Genomic DNA, 18582 nt, shown 5'->3' on the forward strand with positions numbered 1-18582 from the left:
AGGAGCTGACTATGGCTCAGATCATGAACTCCTCATTGGCAAATTCAGACTTAAGTTGAAGAAACTAGGGAAACCCACTAGACCATTCAGGTATGACCTAAATCAAATCCCTTACGATTATACAGTGGAAGTGACAAATAGATTCAAGGGATTAGATCTGATAGACAAAGTGCCTGATGAACTATGGATGGAGGTTTGTGACACTGTACAGGAGACAGGGAACAAGACCATCCCCAAGAAAGAGAAATGCAAAAAAGCAAAATGGCTGTCTGAAGAGGCCTTAGAAATAGCTGTGAAAAGAAGAGAAGCGAAAAGCAAAGGAGAAAAGGAAAGATATACCCATTGGAATGCAGAGTTCCAAAGAACAGCAAGGAGAGATAAGAAAGCCTTCCTCAGTGATCAGTGTCAAGAAATAGAGGAAAACAACAGAATGGGAAAGACTAGAGATCTCTTCAAGAAAATCAGAGATCAAGGGAACATTTCATGCAAAGATGGGCAAAATAAAGGACAGAAATGGTATGGACCTAACAGAAGCAGAAGATATTAAGAGGTGGCAAGAAACACAGAACTGTACAAAAAAGATCTTCATGACCTATATAATCACGATGGTGTGATCATTCACCTAGAGCCAGACATCCTGGAATGTGAAGTCAAGTAGGCCTTAGGAAGCATCACTACAAACAAAGCTAGTGGAGGTGATGGAATTCCAGCTGAGCTATTCCAAATGCTGAAAGATGATGCTGTGAAAGTGCTGCACTCAATATGTCAGCAAATTTGGAAAACTCAGCAATGGCCACAGGACTGGAAAAGGTCAGTTTTCATCCCAATCTCAAAGAAAAGCAATGCCAAAGAATGCTCAAACTACTGCACAATTGCACTCATCTCACATGCTAGTAAAGTAATGCTCAAAATTCTCCAATCCAGGCTTCAATAGTATGTGAACTGTGAGCTTCCAGATGTTCAAGCTGGATTTAGAAAAGGCAGAGGAACCAGAGATCAAATTGCTAACATCTGTTAGATTATCAAAAAAGCAAGAGAGTTCCAAAAAAACATCTATTTCTGCTTTATTGACTATGCCAAAGCCTTTGACTGTGTAGATCACCACACACTGTGGAAAATTCTGAAAGAGATGGGAATACCAGACCTGCCTCTTGAGAAATCTGTATGCAGGTCAGGAAGCAACAGTTAGAACCGGACATGGAACAACAGACTGGTTCCAAATAGGGAAGGGAGTACGTCAAGGCTGTATATTGTCATCCTGCTTATTTAACTTATATGCAGAGTACATCATGAGAAACGCTGGGCTGGAAGAAGCACAAGCTGGAATCAAGATTGCTGGGGAAAATATCAGTAACCTCAGATACGCAGGTTACACGACACTTATGGCAGAAAGCGAAGGAGAACTAAAGCGCCTCTTGATGAAAGTGAAAGAGGAGAGTGGAAACATTGGCTTAAAGCTCAACATTCAGAAAACTAAGATCATGGCATCTGGTCCCATCACTTCATGGCAAATAGATTAGGAAACAGTGGGAACAATGACAGACTTTATTTTTTTAGGCTCCAAAATCACTGCAGCCATGAAATTAAAAGATGCTTACTCCTTGGAAGAAAAGTTATGACCAACCTACACAGCATATTAAAAAGCAGAGACATTACTTTGTCAACAAAGGTCCATCTAGTCAGAGCTATGGTTTTTCCAGTGGTCATGTATGGATGTAAGAGTTGGACTATAAAGAAAGCTGAGCACTGAAGAATTGATGCTTTTGAACTGTGGTGTTGGGGAAAACTCTTGAGAGTCCCTTGGACTGCAAGGAGATCTAACCAGTCTATCCTAAAGGAGATCAGTCCTGAATATTCATTGGAAGGACTGATGCTGGAGCTGAAACTGCAATACTTTGACCACCTGATGCAAAGAACCAATTCATTTGAAAAGACCCTGATGCTGGGAAAGATTGAAGCGGGGAGGAGAAGGGGACGACAGAGGATGAGATGGGTGGCTGGCATCACCGACTCAATGGACATGAGCTTGAGTAAACTCCGGGAGTTGGTGATGGACAGGGAAGCCTGCCATGCTGCAGTCCACGGAGTCACAAAGAGTCTGACACGACTGAGCCACCAAACTGAACTGAACAGAGAATGCAGCTATAAAATAGGTTTGGAGCCACAGTGACCCCTGGTGGCCATTCCTTTTATTGCATGATGCCTTCCCCTCAACAACTTAGGTTTTCCCCTGTGTTTCCACCTAAAAGTTGTGGGTTTTCATTTGCTAGACTGGTGAGATATCCCATCCTGAGAAGGCAGCAGGGCCTGCGTGGACACAGGGACATCCGGAAGGCAATGGGGTGGGGGCATCCAGTCAGAGGGAGACCAAAGTCCCCGGACAGGAAATTCAACTTCAGGGAGCTTGGGGTCCCAGCCAGACAGTCCGGCTGAGGATGGGTCCACCCGTAGGTCTCTGACCGCTTTGGCTGCAGGGACAGTGGAGCAGGCCTACTGACACAGATGTCTTTCTTCCTGAGACTTTTTTTCCTGAGCTGTCATTCAACGTGGCTTCCTTTGAGGAACCCCAGGGGCCGAGGTCTTCCCTCACCTTGGAGTCCTCGAGTCTTTGCTCTCCCAGAATGTGGATCAGGGCCAGCGTGGATGCTTCCCAGATGCAGCCCCTCCCCACCCATCCACCCCACCCCCCACCATCAAAGGAGGGGCCCCTTAGCCCCACTCCACCCTGAGAAGAGGCAGAGCCTTAAAGAGAGCAGGTCAGGACCCCAGGTCCAGGGCTGGATGGTGGCCAAGCTTGACCTGGAACCCAGTCCTGGTGCAACCCCAAGACTGCCTGCAGGGCTGGCTCCAGCCCTTCTTGTCCCGAAGCTGCCTTCTCTGTCTCTGGTCACCAGTCACATCAGTCATTTTCTTAATGGTGTTGTCCCTCCCCTGCCTCCCAGCCCCTACTGACCTTCCAATATTCTGGCCGAGGCACCTCCAGGCACCCTGACACCCAACAACAATGACACAGAAGGTCATCTTGCTGATTCTAGGCCTGCCCTGACTTAAGAGTCCTAAATTCTGGAGATACATCCTGGCCTGCTGCCTTATCCTGGGGCTGCCTGGGTTCCTTGGTGATCATATGGTCTGGACACTGTGTTTTTTTTTTTTTTGGCTGTGCTGGGTCTTCATTTGCAGCTCTTGGGCTTAGTTGCTCTGCAGCATATGGGGATCTTAGTTCCCCAACCAGGGATCAAACCTGAATCCCCTGCCTTAGAAGGTGGGCCACCAGGGAAGTAAGTCCCTGACATTTTCCTTTATAAATTCAGGGATATGTACATGTGGATGTGTACCACGTATGTTAATTTTGTAAATGGCTTGAGTTCAGGGAGGAAATTTGGGCCCTCTTTCAACTAGAAATATTAGAAAAAGTTTGAAGCAGTAGTTACAAAATTAGTGCAAAAAATATATCCTACACTTTCCAAGATCTGAAGAATCATTAACTGTTGTGTTTAAGAAAAACTAAACTAAGGGAAACATCCACCAATAATAACAATGGCAGTTTTAAATGAATTTTGCTTTGAGAATGTAAGAAAAAGCTGGAATGAGCTGGATGCCCCAGGGCAGAAGTTCTCAAGATTTGTTGCAATTTAGAATCCACTGGAAAAAAATTTTAAACATCTGTGCCTGGGCTCCTCTTGGGACAAATGAAATCCATGGAAAAGGGCTGATTCTGCTGCCAAGACCAAGGATTAGCTCTGCTGTACTGCCAACCTGGGAGCCGCTAGCCCCATGCAGCTATTTAAATTTAAATTAATGCAAATTAAATAAAATAAAAAATTCCCTTTCTCAGTTGCACAGGCCACATTTTAAGTACCTAACAGCCACACGTGGCTGGTGGTTGCCACACTGGACACAGCAGATGATACAATATTTCCATTATTCTAGAAAGTTCTATTTAGCAGCGCTTCCCTAAGGAGCTGGCAAGTCCAGCTTCTACGGTTGGGGGCTGACTGGACAGATCACATTTAGGTAAAATGGAGGTGGTTTTGTGTGTGCCTGGGCAGGCTGATGGCGTGTGTGTGTTTGTGGGTGTCGAGCCCATCACGGGTCCTGTTTTTCTGCTGGATTGTCACCTTATACAGTCGAGAAGCTTCTGGAAATCTGTCCCGGGTATGTCGCAGAGGCCCGGAGTGACTGAGGGCCACCCTAACTGTGTGCGTATCTCCCACGTGGAGTGCAGCTGGGGGAACTGTTCCCTCCCCACCCCCACCCCCGTGTTGAGAAGATGGAAGGACCCACCACCTACCAGCAAAACCTTTATTCCCCTCGAGGAGACCTGTTTGAAGCCCGGCAGTTAACCCTCCTCCGGGACGCTGAGTTTCTCCTTCACCCCACAGGCCACCACGGCGAAAAAGAGCTCGGGGAACAAGGTGCGGATGTACACAGCGGCCTTGGGGATGGGGTTGGCGAGGCAGACCTCTTGCTTCTTGCGTCTCACCGTGCGCATCACCTCCTCCGCCACGTCCACAGGGTGTGTCCCGTAGGTCAGTTTCCTGAAAAAGACTGAAAAGCCCCCCGAGGAAGGGGCGTGGTTCATAGGCTCCGGAAGGGGGAAGTGGTCAGAGCCCCGCCCCCCAAGGTGGGGACGGGTGTGCGGTGCAGGGGTCCCAGCCTCAGGGCCAACCCTGCACGTGCGGGCCGCTGGCCATGCGCTATGAGCAGGCACTTTACCCGCCGTGCCTCAGCTTCCGCATCTGTAAAGTGGGTGCAGTTTCTGGCCCTTTGACATCCCAGGGTAGTTATGAGTGGTGGAAGGGATGAGAAAGAGCTTAGAAGGTAAGAAGGTGTCAGACATATGAAGGGGCTGCTGTTCATGATTGTTGCCAGGCTGTGCTTGTCCAGTGCCTCCTGGAACCGGTTGCCCACGTCTTTGTTGTTGTTCAATCACTAAGTGGCATCCGACTTTTTTGCGACCTCATGGGTGGCTTGACAGACTCGTATAGCCATGGGATTTCCCAGGAGTGGGTTGCCATTTCCTTCTACAGGGGATCTTCCCCACCCAGAAATTGAACCCACCTGCATTGGCAGGTGGGTTCTTTACCACTGAGCCTTGTGAGGTAGCTGCTCTGTATAGAGCATTCTAGAATAGAGATCACAGGTGCACTTACAGAGCACTCAGGATGTGCTAGTTGCTGTTCCAAACTCTGTGAGCTGGAACTTTCCTTTCTAGGACTCTACCAGGTCGGTAGGTACCATCATCTCTCATTTTCCAAAGGGGAAACAGGGGTAGGGAGTTGCTGCTGTTCCAATACTTAATATGAGACAGAGGGGAGTTTCAGAATAGTCACTCTGGTCCACACTCTGAGCTTCTCCTCTGTGCTGCCACCTAGGTAAGGGTCGCCGCTGCTGCTTCTAAGTCGCTTCAGTCGTGTCCGACTCTGTGTGACCCCATAGATGGCGGACCACCAGGCTCCCCCATCCCTGGGATTCTCCAGGCAAGAACACTGGAGTGGGTTGCCGTTTCCTTCTCCAATGCATGAAAGTGAAAAGTGAAAGTGAAGTCGCTCAGTCGTGTCTGACTGTTAGCCACCCCACGGACTGCAGCCTACCAGGCTCCTCCGTCCATGGGATTTTCCAGGCGAGAGTACTGGAGGGGTCGCCATTGCCTTCTCTGAAGTGGAGCAGAAGTTTCTCCAAAACCAAATCCTGGCTGTTTAGCATGGGAAACTGAGGCCCAGAGATGGGCAGTCCCGGGACCAAGGTCACACAGCCTGTGAGTGATGAAGCCTATCCTGGCCTTGGTCTGCTGGCTGCGAGTTAGGGAGGGTTCCCTAGATAGCATATTCAAAAGCAGAGACATTACTTTGCCAACAAAGGTCCGTCTAGTCAAGGCTATGGTTTTTCCTGTGGTCATGTATGCATGTGAGAGTTGGACTGTGAAGAAGGCTGAGTGCTGAAGAATTGATGCTTTTGAACTGTGGTATTGGAGAAGACTCTTGAGAGTCCCTTGGACTGCAAGGAGATCCAACCAGTCCATTCTGAAGGAGATCAGCCCTGGGATTTCTTTGGAGGGAATGATGCTGAAGCTGAAACTCCAGTACTTTGGCCACCTCATGCGAAGAGTTGACTCATTGGAAAAGACTCTGATGCTGGGAGGGATTGGGGGCAGGAGGAGAAGGGGACGACAGAGGATAAGATGGCTGGATGGCATCACTGACTCGATGGACGTGAGTCTGAGTGAAGTCCAGGAGTTGGTGATGGACAGGGAGGCCTGGCGTGCTGCGATTCATGGGGTCTCGAAGAGTCGGACACGACTGAGCGACTGAACTGAACTGAACTGAACTGAACCCTCTACCTGGTGCTTTGGAACTGAAGTTTTGGGGTCCCTCCCCGCTGCCAGTGGGGTGCAGACACCCCATCTCCCCAGTCTCACGCTTCAGGAACACCCTCCCCTCACGGTACCCCAACCCCACCCCCCGCCACCCTGGGCGTACCCCGCTCCTCCACAAGCCCTCCCCAGCTCTGTTCCCTCCAGCTGTGCTCTGAAAGCTCACATTTCCATATGGAGGCCTCCCAGTTTCCTTGGCCTGGATCAACGTGGTAGGAGCGGATGAAGGTGGGACTCACGGTGCTGACGACCACGTCATATTCCTCCACTTCTGCCCGCAGGCAGTCGAAGAAGCCAAGTGCCGCATGCTTGGAGGCGGCATCTGGAAGAGAAACCAGCCCGGCAGTGGGTGCGGATCCCTCTGTGCCTCCCGGGAGGGGGTTGGAGACACACATCCCTACAGGCTCTGCTGGGTGAGGCTGCAAAGTCCCCAGCCTTGCCCCTCACTTCGTAGATGCGGACAGAGAGCCTTTGTGAAGCAGTGAACAGATGCAGAGATGGGACCCAGTCCACTTTAGCTACTATTCCACTGTGTGACTTTGGGCAAGTGGCCAGTTTTTACCTTCAGAGATTCAGTTTTCTCATCTTTAAAATGTCCAGTTGCAGCCCAATTTATAATAGGCAAGGTATGGAAGCAATCGAAATGCCCATCAACAGATAAATGGATAAAGAGAATGTGGTACATATATACACTGGAATATTGTGTGTGCATACTCAGCGACTCAGGCCTGGCCGGCTCTTTGTGACCCTATGGACTGTAGCCCATCAGGTCCTTCTGTCCATGGAGTTTACCAGGCAAGAATACTTGAGCCGATTGCCATTTCCTTCTCTAGGTCCTAGGTCACCTTCCCAAGGATCGAACTCACGTCTCCTGCATTTGGCAGGCAGATTCTTGACCACTGAGCCACCTGGGATGCCCCATACTGGAATCTTACTCAGCCATGAAAAGAATAAAATCATGCTGTTGACAACAACATAGATGGATCTAGAGATTATCATACTAAGTGAAATAAGTCAGAGACAAATCAGTTCAGTTCAGCCGCTCAGTCGTGTCCAACTCTTTGTGACCCCATGGACTGCAGCATGCCAGGCCTCCCTGTCCATCACCAACTCCCGGATCCTACTCAAACTCATGTCCATTGAGTCGGTGATGCCATCCAACCTCTCATCCTCTGTCGTCCCCTTCTCCTCCCCCTTTCAATCTTTTCCAGCATCAGGGTCTTTTCAGATGAGTTGGTTCTTTGTATCAGGTGGCCAAAGTATTGCAGTTTCAGCTTCAACATCAGTCCTTCCAATGGATATTCAGGACTGATTTCCTTTAGGACGGACTGGTTGGATCTCCTTGCAGTCCAAGGGACTCTCAAGAGTCTTCTCCAACACCACAGTTCAAAAGCATCAATTCTTTGGTGCTCAGCTTTCTTTATAGTCCAACTCTCACATCCATACATGACTACTGGAAAAACCATAGCCTTGATTAGACAGACCTTTGTTGGCAAAGTAATGTCTCTGCTTTTTAATATGCTGTGTAAGTTGGTCATAACTTTTCTTCCAAGGAGTAAGCGTCTTTTAATTTCATGGCTTCAGTCACCATCTGCAATGATTTTGGAGCCCCCCAAAACAAAGTCTGTCACTGTTTCCACTGTTTCCCCATCTATTTCCCATGAAGTGACGGGACCAGATGCCATGATCTTAGTTTTCTGAATGTTGAGCTTTAAGCCAACATTTTCACTTTCCTCTTTCACTTTCCTCAAGAGGCTTTTTAGTTTTTCTTCACTTTCTGCCATAAAGGTGGTGTCATCTGCATGTCTGAAGTTAATGATATTTCTCCTGGCAATCTTGATTCCAGCTTGTGCTTCATCCAGCCCAGCGTTTCTCATGATGTTAAATAAGCAGGGTGACACTATACAGCCTTGATGTACTCCCTTTCCTGTTTGAAACCAGTCTATTGTTCCATGTCCAGTTCTAACTGTTGCTTCCTGACCTGCATACAGATTTCTCAAGAGGCAGGTCAGGTGGTCTGGTATTCCCAAATATCATATGATCCCACTTATATGTGGAATCTAAAAAAAATGATACAAATCAACTTATTTACAAAACAGAAACAGACTCACAGACTTTGAAAACAAGTTTATGATGACCAAAGGGGAAAGGAGGGAGGGAAAGGATAAATCAGGAGTTTGGGATTGACGTATACACACTACTATATATAAAAGAGATAATAAGGACCTATTGTATAGCACAGGGAACTCTACTCAATATTCCGTAATAACCATTATAGGAAAAGAATCTGAGAAAGAATGAATGTATGTGTATGTATAATTGAGTCACTTTGCTATACATGTGAAACTAGCACAACACTGTAAATCAGCCACGCGTGCTAAGTCGCTTTAGTCGTGTCTGGCTCTTTGCATCCCTGTGGACTGTAGCCCACCAGGCTCCTCTGTCCATGGGGATTCTCCAGGCCAGAATACTGGAGTGGGTTGCTACGCCCTCATCCAGGGGATCTTCCCAACCCTGGATCAAACCCATGTCTCTAACATCTCCTGCATTGGCAAGTGGGTTCTTTACCAGTAATGCCATCTAGGAGTCCCAGAATCAACCATGCTATGCTAAGTCACTTCAGTTGTGTCCGACTCTGTGCGACCCCACAGACGGCAGCCCACAAGGCTCCCCCGTCCCTGGGATTCTCCAGGCAAGAACACTGGAGTGGGCTGCCATTTCCTTCTCCAATGCATGAAAGGGAAAAGTGAAAGTGAAGTTGCTCAGTCATGTCTGACTCTTAGCGACCCCATGGATTGCAACCTAACAGGCTCCTCCATCTATGGGATTTTCTAAGCAAGAGTACTGGTGTGGGGTGCCATTGCCTTCTTCATACTCCAATATTAAATAATTTTTAAAAAAAGATTAATATTACACCACTTCAGGTAAAAATAAATCATAAAATAGAGGTAATTAATTAATCATTTAAGGATAGTATCACTCTTGCCAAGTGAGAAAATGTATGTAAAATGCCTGACATGGGTGTGAATTCCCATATCCTTTCTCAGAAGCCTGATACCCCATGTAAGACTGATTTCTCAGGGTCCTGAGGCCGTCAGGGTTAAGAATGCAGGTGCCAGGGCTCAGATGCCTGGCTTGTACAGTGAGGATATGGTGAGGTGTAGAAGTAACAGATATAACTGCTGTGAGCATAGAACAAGATAAGCTTCTGGGGTCCGAGGGAAGGACTTATCTTTATCTCTCAGTCACCTGTGTGCTGTAGGCACTCAAAAATAGGAGCTGAGGGGATGGAAGAAAAGCCAACGGATGCTTTCATCTCTGGACCCTCTCCCCCTAGGAACCATATGCTTCGTCCTAGACACCACATCTCTTGTCTTATAAGACACATAACCTGAGATGAAACTTGTCTTAGCAACTTACAGGCTGTGCGGAAGGGGATTCCAAGCTTCCCCTGGATGTTGTTCACTAACACGATTTGTCCGGTCCTCCTGGAGATCATGTCGGGGAGCAGGGCTGGAAAGCGCAGGATGAAGACTCATGGTTACAAACCTGAGATGGAGTCAGGCAGCAGCCGGCAGACCCCTTCCCCAGACCCCTCATCACACGGGCTCCTTTGCTGCTGCTAAGTCACTTCAGTCATGTCCAACTCTGTGCAACCCCACAGACGGCAGCCCACCAGGTTCCCCCGTCTCTGGGATTCTCCAGGCAGGGAACACTGGAGTGGGTTGCCATTTCCTTCTCCAATGCATGCAAGTGAAAAGTGAAAGTGAAGCCTCTCAGTCATGTCCGACTGTCAGCGACCCCAAGGACTGCAGCCTACGAAGCTCCTCCCATGGGATTTTCCAGGCAAGAGTACTGGAGTGGGTTGCCATTGCCTTCTCCCACAGGCTCCTTTGCCTCCCTGCTAACTAGATTACAGTGGGACACAGGTGGGCTGGATCCCAGCCACCATTTATCCAGTGTTGCCTAGGAGTGGGCTGGGCTTGACTGGTGAATTGCTGGGTTATTTTATTTTATTATTATTTTTGTGTCATGCAGGATCTTAATTCCCAGGCCCCCTGCAGTTGAAGTTCGAAGTCCTAACCACTAGACCTAACCCTGGGTGATTTTATTATATTTTTTAAAGCTTATTTTTTTAAAATGGGAACCATTTTTAAAATTGTTATTGAATTTGTTACAGTATTGTTTCTGTTTTGTTTTGGTTTTTTGGCCACTAGGCATGTGGGATCTTAGCTCCCCTACCAGGAATCCAACTCACACCTCTTACATTGGAAGGTGAAGTCTTAACCACTGGACCTTCAGGGAAGTCCCCAACCCTGGGTGATTTTAAATGACCCATCCATGTCCTTGAAGTGACACTGATTTTAGTAGTGAGAAAGGTAGCTCCCTTTCCAATTCTCCTATTCCTCCAGTAGGAAAGTTGGTTCAGGCGGGTCTTTAAAACCTCTCTTGCATGTGCTAATCTTTAAAAAAAAAAGAAAGAAAAAGAGGAAAGACCTCAGCCCTGTGTCTTGGGAAAACTTAAGACTTTGTTTTGATTTCAGGTTTTCTTCCATTTATGGAGAGGAAAGGAACTTTTAATTTATGGTAAAAAAAAAAAAAAAAGTTCCTCTTAAGTAGAATTAATTGACAAGTGAGGGAATTTAGAAAAAGCTATAGAGCTATGATAGCACAGGTGGAATCAGGAGATGGCAAAAAATCAAGACTCAACTTAGCATGCCTCACTTTGTTGCCAGGGAACCGGAGCTCTCAGAGGTTGAGGGGAGGACGCACGTTGGCTGGCCTGCTGGGTGTGTCCACAGCGACTGGGCCGAGGAAACTGTGGTCTCTGGGGCACTCTCATCTCTGGAAGCTCTGGGAGTCATCTTTCTGCTCCCAATGCTGCTTTGCCTTCATCTGTCTCAGTTCTCAGAATCCCATTTTCGAGGAGATTCTGGCTGTACAGAAGGCAGCTCAAAGATCCTGCTCTCTCAGCTTTGCCAGTGTACCCTGCTCCCTAAATGTATATCCTTATATTCTTCCTTTTGTGATTCTGCTTTGATAAACTTTATTTAGGGTTGGGGAAGGGCTTTAACTCTTGGTTCTATTCCGTGTCATCTCTAGCTATTCCACAACCCCCACCCTAGCTTCAGACCTGCATTTGAACTTGGTTGTTAGAATCTCCACAAAGGGACCATAATTTTACCCTAGTGGCTCAGATGGTAAAGAGTCTGCCTGTAATGCAGGAGATGCAGGTTCGATCCCTGGGTCGGGAAGATCCTATGGAGAAGGAAATGGCTACCTATTCCAGTACTCTTGCCTGAGAAATCCCATGGACAGAGGAGCCTGGTGGGCTACAGTCCATGAGGTCACAAAGAGTTGGCCACAACTGAGCGACTAACGCTTTCCTGTTTCTGAAAAGGAATTGACGGTATTCTGGGTCTTTTGTAGTTTGGGATAAACTCTTTTCTTTATGACTGAGGACAGAATTTCAACACTGGACCAACTGTCATTATTAGGAGCAGATCAACCACAAGGTGGATATAATAGAAGGTTTGCAGGGGTTGAAGACAATGGTCCAGAGACGTGGAATGGGATTGGAGGGGAGCCATGGATGTGAGTAAGAAAAGGGAAGTAAAGGGCAGGGTTTGGGAAGGGGACTGAACAGAGGAGGCAGGCAGGAATATACCACTGAGAGACTTTCACAACCCTTTTCTTTCATCAACATTTATAGTCAAAAGCTGAAAGCTTTCACCAAACAAGCAGGGATTTTTCTGAAGAGGGCTAGAGGCTCCATCCAGAAGTGGATGACTATCTGGGGGCATAACAGAGACCTCTTGAGCAGCCCAGTGACCCAGGAATCCACGGGAAGGTCAAACTCACGAGACCTTTGGTCAATATGATGGGTCCAAAGTAATTGGCATCCATGATCTTTTTGTCGAGCTCCAGAGAAATCTTATGGGCAGGTCCCTTCACCTTCACGCTGGCATTGTTGATGAGGATATCCACGCAGCCGTAGCAATCCAGGACCTCTTTGGCCACATCCTGGACACAGCTGATGTCTGAGAGATCCAAGAGGACCAGCTTTGGGGTGAATGTCTGCTGGACCAACGAGAAAGTCAAGGCACGTGTGGGAATATCCTCACAGACCTTGGGGCCCTTCCATCTAAGAGTTGCCCCTTTTGAAACTCAGAGCTTGTGGAATGACTACAAACAGATGATTAAATGAAACAGAGATAACTGGGAGAAGGTAAACTGACGGAGAAAATGCATCCTTGGGGACCAAGGCAACAGTAACATTCCCAACATGTTAACATGCACTACAAAGTTTGATCTTCTGGTCGAGGGGCCAGAACTGAGAAATCTAAATGGAGGCTGTGCATAAATTCTCTGATGTCATTTTTTAATAACATTTCTGAGCTCCTCTTTGGAAATGGCTTTCAGACTGGCTTCCAAGCCACAAGAGAATCTGCCCAGTACTTTGTAGCCACATTTGTTCTTTGGCCAAAATGATATACTCGATATAAATTTTTTGGAACACCGTCTGTATAGGTGCAAGGCATTGTGTTCAGCCCTAAAAATGCTGTCATCAAGATTTTCATGATTTAGAAGGGGTACAGATGGAAAAATTGATAATTCCACATGGCAGATACAATCCTGGTGTTTCACAAATATGAGTCCTGAGATATGCCCTTAAAAAAGCATGTTCTCTGGTTCAATATATTTGGGAAATATAGACTACTATACATTCTTCTTGGAGATAACACAATGCATATTTACATAACAAAGGTTCTGAAAAGTCCTGCAGTAAAGAAATCAGTCAGAGAAGCTTTCTCTAACTCAGTATTTCCCACACAGTTGACCTCAGAACCTCCTTTTTACTACTTCACGACCAATACCTGATCAAATCCCAGGAAACATGCTTTGGGGTTTTGGTGTTATCCTTTTGCTTCATCTCCTCAAATACCAGACTTAGTTCTGAATTATTTTTGGCTTTATCCAAAATCCAATTCAACATCAAGGGCAAAGATTAATTAAAAAAAAATTCTTGACACTTCCCTGGTGGTCCAGTGGTTAAGACTCTGTTTCCAGTCCTTGGTTGGGTACTTCCACATGCCATGTAGATTGGCAAAAAAAAAGAAAACAAATCCTAAAGAGAACTCTGAAAGCAATTTCTTAAACAATGATCCAGAAATGCCTTGAAAACCCCAGCTTCATTGAAATGTGTTTACCTCCTATATAACTTCATGGACGGGGACGGAAATAAAACACTTGGGGCTGCACATCATGGCTTGAGGAATCTTAGTTTCCCGACCAGAGATTGAACATGGCCCCCTGCAGTGACAGCACTGAGTCCTAATCACTGGACCACCAGGGAAGTCCCTCTTTGAAGGAGATATTATTTGAAGTATTATTTTAAAAGTCAGCCATAAGAATTTATAAACAGAGCTGTGTCTATGACATACCGTATCTTCTGGGTCCTCTGAGTCTGACTTAAATAGAATGGGGTGGGGCTCAGAGGCTAGAGAAGAAATTTTTGGCGTGGTGAGGGTTCAAAATGAATCAACCCCCAAGTCGGCTGTGTCAAGATTACATTTCCCCAAAGCTATCACCAGATTTCAGGCAGAGCTGCTCTGTGACAAGCATGAAGACTAAGGGTGCCCAGGGGTTGCCCATGCTGGCTGCCCGAAGGCCTTACCTTGCTGGGATCAGCCACACTGATCAGGGCATCGTATAGACTCTGAAGCCTCTCCCAGTTCTTTCCACACAGCACCAGCCTGGCTCCGCCGGTATGGAACACCCGAGCACACTCTGTGGGGAAGAAGGGAGGAGGACAGGACGCACTGAGTGGATAAAACTGCAGATGGGGGGTGGGGTGGTTACAAATTCGAGGATTCAAAGAATTCAGAAGGCTTAGAGCTATGAGTTCCTTTAGAGGGCACTGCGTTCAACCTCCTCTGGACTTTCTTCCTGTTTCCAGCCTCAGCATGGCTGCCTTCTGTGAAAGGCAGCTCACGGGGGTGTGAATAGCCCCTCCTCCATTGAGCAGTTCTGATTTTCGGGACACTCTTTCTTTCTTTTTGGCCAGGTTGTGTGGCATACAGGATCTTAGTTTCCTCACCAGGGATTGAACCTGTGCCCCCTGCATTGGGAGAGTGGAGTCTTAACCACTGAACCACCAGGGAAATCCTGGTATATTCTTTCTTAAACTGGACAGAAAGATGACTCTGTCCAATAAGACCCCCAGAAGCACAGTGTTAAGTATATCTCAGTCTGAGGATATTGGAGACAGTTGCTATTTTTTTTTTTTCCCAGATCAAATGTCACTAGTTTCCTCTACATTTTCATTGTGAGTTGATGCCCCAGCTAGGGTTCTTTTTATTAAAAAAAAAAAAAAAAAAGTGAAGTTGTCTTCTGTGTAGTTCATTTTATTCTAGATGAATTTCTTGCTTGCTCAATGTTCTCAACTGGGCAGTGATTGGTAAATACAAATATTTTTATGTGGCAATAATGTTGATATTTAAGAACAATAAAAGCTGGACTTCCCTGGTGGAGCAATGGATAAGAATCCACCAGCCACTGCAGGGGACACAGGTTTGATCCCTGGTCCAGGAATGTCCCACAGTCAGTGGAGCAACTAAAGCCCATGCGCCACAATTACTGAGCCCACGTGCTACAGCTACTGAAGCCCGCATGCCCTAGAGCCTGTGCTTTGCAACAAGAGAAGCCCTGCAATGAGAAGCCCATGTACCGAAAAGTAGCCCCGTTTGCTGCAACTAGAGAAAGCCCATGTGCAGCAAGGAAGACCCAGCACAGCCAACAAAAGAAACAATAAAAGCTAACAGACTTTGACAGTTTACTTGCTTGAGTGGCTATTGAAAGAGGTTTACACATATTAGCTTATTTTATTCTCACAGTCATCCTACGCAGCGGTTTGTTATATTGGGTTCCCTAGAAACAGAACCTACAGGGTTTTAGCCACTGGGCCACCAGGGAAGTCCCTCGGTTCTTTTTTCTTGAAAGATCCTTTTAAATATATGTGGTTTTTATAATAAGAGAATTCACTAAAGGAAACCATTCAGAGGGAGAATGGCTAGTCTCCCCAAGTTTGGGCTGTAATTCTCAGTGGCAGCGGCAGCTGCGCTGGGTGTGGGCAGCCCTGGAGGTCGTGTTTCACAGACCAGAGGCCTTTAGTATGAAAGACACTTTTTGATTTCAGCGATTTTAAAATACACAAAGATGGCCCAGGGCCATCGTAAGAGACCGTTGATTAAGGGACAGTTACCTCAATTTCTGGCAAACCACTCCAATATTCTTGCTGGGAGAATCCCATGGACAGAAGAGCCTGGCGGGCTACAGTTCATGGGGTCACAAGAGTCGGACACCATTTAGCGACTAAACCACCACCACCAGCTCAATTTCAGGAATGGTTAAAGGAAGAAAACAACGTGTCTTAGAGGTGATGAAACACAGGCAAGGTTTGTGTTCTCTGAAGCAGTTGAAGTGCAGTGGTTAAGTATTTTGAAGATCATTCTTGCTGCAGACACAGTGGGTACAAGGTGACTTTATTCCTGACTTGGCTGAATTATGTGGGTTTGGGGCAAAAGTTAGAAGTCCTGACATCTCTGTCTGTCTGGTTTCCCTAGGAGACAGCTTGGCTCTGGCCCCCTTGCTGCTCTCCAGTGCTACCCACTGGGTTCGGTCAGGTTCTGTGGGACTGTGTGTGTGCTGTGGGCTATGTGTAACTGACCTCATCCGCTCAATGCCCCTCACTATTTTTTTTTGCCTGGGACCTGAGAAATGGAGCACTTTGAACCCAGAATCACTGCGGTCGGCAGCATGTTAAAGCCACCATAAGAGTTTACTGAAGGTCACACCCCCACTCCCAGCTTCTCAAGTTACTTCTAAATGCCTTCAGAACTGGGAAGTGATGTGGCTGAATCAGGCCAATGGTAAGACAACAGGGATTATGGGGTGTGTGGCACGCTGGCGTTTGCGTTCTCTGCATGATTTGTTCATTATTATCGCCACTGCTAACATTTGAGAGGTGCCCACGACAGTGCCAGGCACTGTCCCTAAGGGCTTTCCATTTCTTTATTCATTTAGTCATCACAACCGCATTACGAGGCACAGAGTATTAGCATCCTTGCTTTCAGATGAGAAATCCAAGGCGGAGCAATGCAAAACCAGTTAGTAATTGGTGGAGCCAAGAATTGAACCCAGCTCACAGGTCTGGCCTCATCACCAGTTCACTGCCCCAGCTGAGGGCTTTGAACTTCAAAATTTCTAGAAACTCCCTGAAGGCAAAGCAAATCACTTCTGTAGACTGCTTTTGGGCTATAGGCTGTGCATTTGCAACCCTAGATATTCCAATCCCCTCATTTCTCAGGCAAGCAAGCTTTAGCCACCAAGAGAGAAGACACTGGCTGATTAACATATGCTGGGAGAGAACTCAGCCTTGACCCATGCCTGAGGGCACACCCACACCCCACACTATGGCCTCTCATCCTTCAGGGCAGAAGTGGGCACAAGAGGCTGTGAAGCTCATTTGTGTGTACTCAGTTGTGTCCGAGTCTGTGACCCCATAGACTGCAGCCCACCAGGTGCCTCTGTCCATGGGATTCTCCAGGCAAGAGTACTGGAGCGGGTTGCCATTCCCTTCTCTGGGGGGTCTTCCTGACCCAGGGATCAAACCAGAGTCTCCTGTGTTGGCAGGCAGATTCTTTACCACTGAGCCGTCGGGGAAGCCCAAAACTTGCTTACCCTTGCCCAGTCCTGAGATGGCGTCGGTGATGACCACCACCTTGTTCTGCACAACTGACTTGGACCACAGCCGGGACACCTCCTGGTAGATGAAGAGGAGACCACTGATTCCTAAGAGCAGCAGGGGCAGCATGAGCACGGCGGTGACCCCCATCTTGTTCTGGGAAAAATGGGGAAAAGGAACTCGCTTGACAAAGGGACTCGGAACCCAAAGCAGAGGAGGCCCGAGGCTGCACATTCAAGCCCTGAGCCAGGAGCCTCCTCTGCAGGAGCCAGGCTCTGTGCAAACCCCCTGAGTGCTGCTTCCAGAGCTCCTGGCTGCGTGCTAATCCCCAAATGGTCATGAAGAGGGAATTACTCACAGTGTTTTCAGAAGCAGATGGAATCCAGGGACCTGCCCTCCCAGAGGTTAATTACGAATTTAATTAAAATGTGCCTGCATTTTTGGAAGGAAAGCCATGCGTTAAGGCCACTTGCTTGGGCCCTAATGGCTATTTATAGCTGTCAGTGCACTAAAGGGCTTTCAGGGTAAATATAGTGTCTCTGCTGATATTCAGGAACACATGCTGGCCGGGTCTGATTTCAGAGTCCCTGCCAACCCTTTTAAAGCTCTCCTGGGTGCCTCTCTAGTAGAGGTTCCTCTGCAGTTCAGGGATGGACCTTAGGGATTGGGACCTGGGATTTCAGCACAAACATCCCTACCCTCACGTCCTAACTCTCCTATCAGGTAGCTTCCAGGTAGCTCAGACTCTGGTGGCAGCAAGAGAACTTTCTGGATGGAGGTGAAAAAACACAGAAAATCTGTTTAACAGAACGGATGAACCACTTGAAGGTGTGACATGAACTATGGGAAAGGGCAGTTTGGGGCTGTTCCTCTTTCAAGTGCTTCCAGTTCTTGGAGCCTCAGTCTCCTCATCCGTAAAGTGGGCACAATCGTCTCATCTTGCAGGACTGTTGGGAGAATAAGATACTGCAGCTTAGTAACAGACTCTGAGAAGATGGCTCTGTTCTCTTTAGTGATTAAGCCTGCATGCACTAGGGCCCGTGGGCTACAACTAATGAGGCCCTGTGCTGCAGCTACTGACCAAGTGCTGCAGTTACTGATGCCTGTGTGCCTAGAGCCCATGGTCTATCGCAAGAGAAGCCACCACAGTGAGAAGCCCGTGCACTGCAACTAGAGAAAGCCTGCGAACAGCAATGAGAACCAGGAGAGCCAAAAATAATGAATGAAAGAAAGAATATAGGAGGTGACTGTGTACCACACCCAGAATGGGTCTGGTCCATTGCCGAGCCTGTTGCTTTCAGTTTCTGCCTTCACTCTGGCATTTTTTTTCCTAGTCTGCATTGGTTTCCTGGTTGCCTTTCCTTAATGCATATCAGGGCTCATTCCTCAGGACCCTGGACAGGCTTGAGAGGTGAGAGATGCCAGGGCTCAGTCAGGCAATCTGTGTGCATATACTTGTATA

At 47.4% G+C, this 18582-nt stretch overlaps 1 protein-coding gene across 2 annotated transcripts; it reads right to left on the minus strand.

The window, feature by feature from the left end:
• Positions 1–4288: 4288 nt before the first annotated feature.
• On the minus strand, positions 4289–17628 carry DHRS7C (dehydrogenase/reductase 7C). 2 transcript variants are annotated; one of them, XM_019982330.2, is made up of 7 exons: positions 17479–17628; positions 17117–17276; positions 14052–14164; positions 12241–12454; positions 9794–9886; positions 6540–6695; positions 4289–4548 (listed from the first exon to the last, which is right to left on the minus strand). In XM_019982330.2, the coding sequence occupies exons 2-7, from the start codon at positions 17268–17270 to the stop codon at positions 4340–4342; spliced, it is 939 nt and encodes a 312-aa protein (XP_019837889.2). In that variant the 5' UTR covers positions 17271–17276; positions 17479–17628; the 3' UTR covers positions 4289–4339. The 2 variants fall into 2 exon arrangements, with proteins under 2 accessions (XP_019837889.2, XP_019837890.2); XM_019982331.2 differs by having other exon boundaries at positions 4292–4548; positions 12241–12451.
• Positions 17629–18582: the final 954 nt, after the last annotated feature.

This window comes from Bos indicus, chromosome 19 (genome assembly GCF_029378745.1).
Source record: "Bos indicus isolate NIAB-ARS_2022 breed Sahiwal x Tharparkar chromosome 19, NIAB-ARS_B.indTharparkar_mat_pri_1.0, whole genome shotgun sequence".
Taxonomy (NCBI): Eukaryota; Metazoa; Chordata; class Mammalia; order Artiodactyla; family Bovidae; genus Bos; species Bos indicus.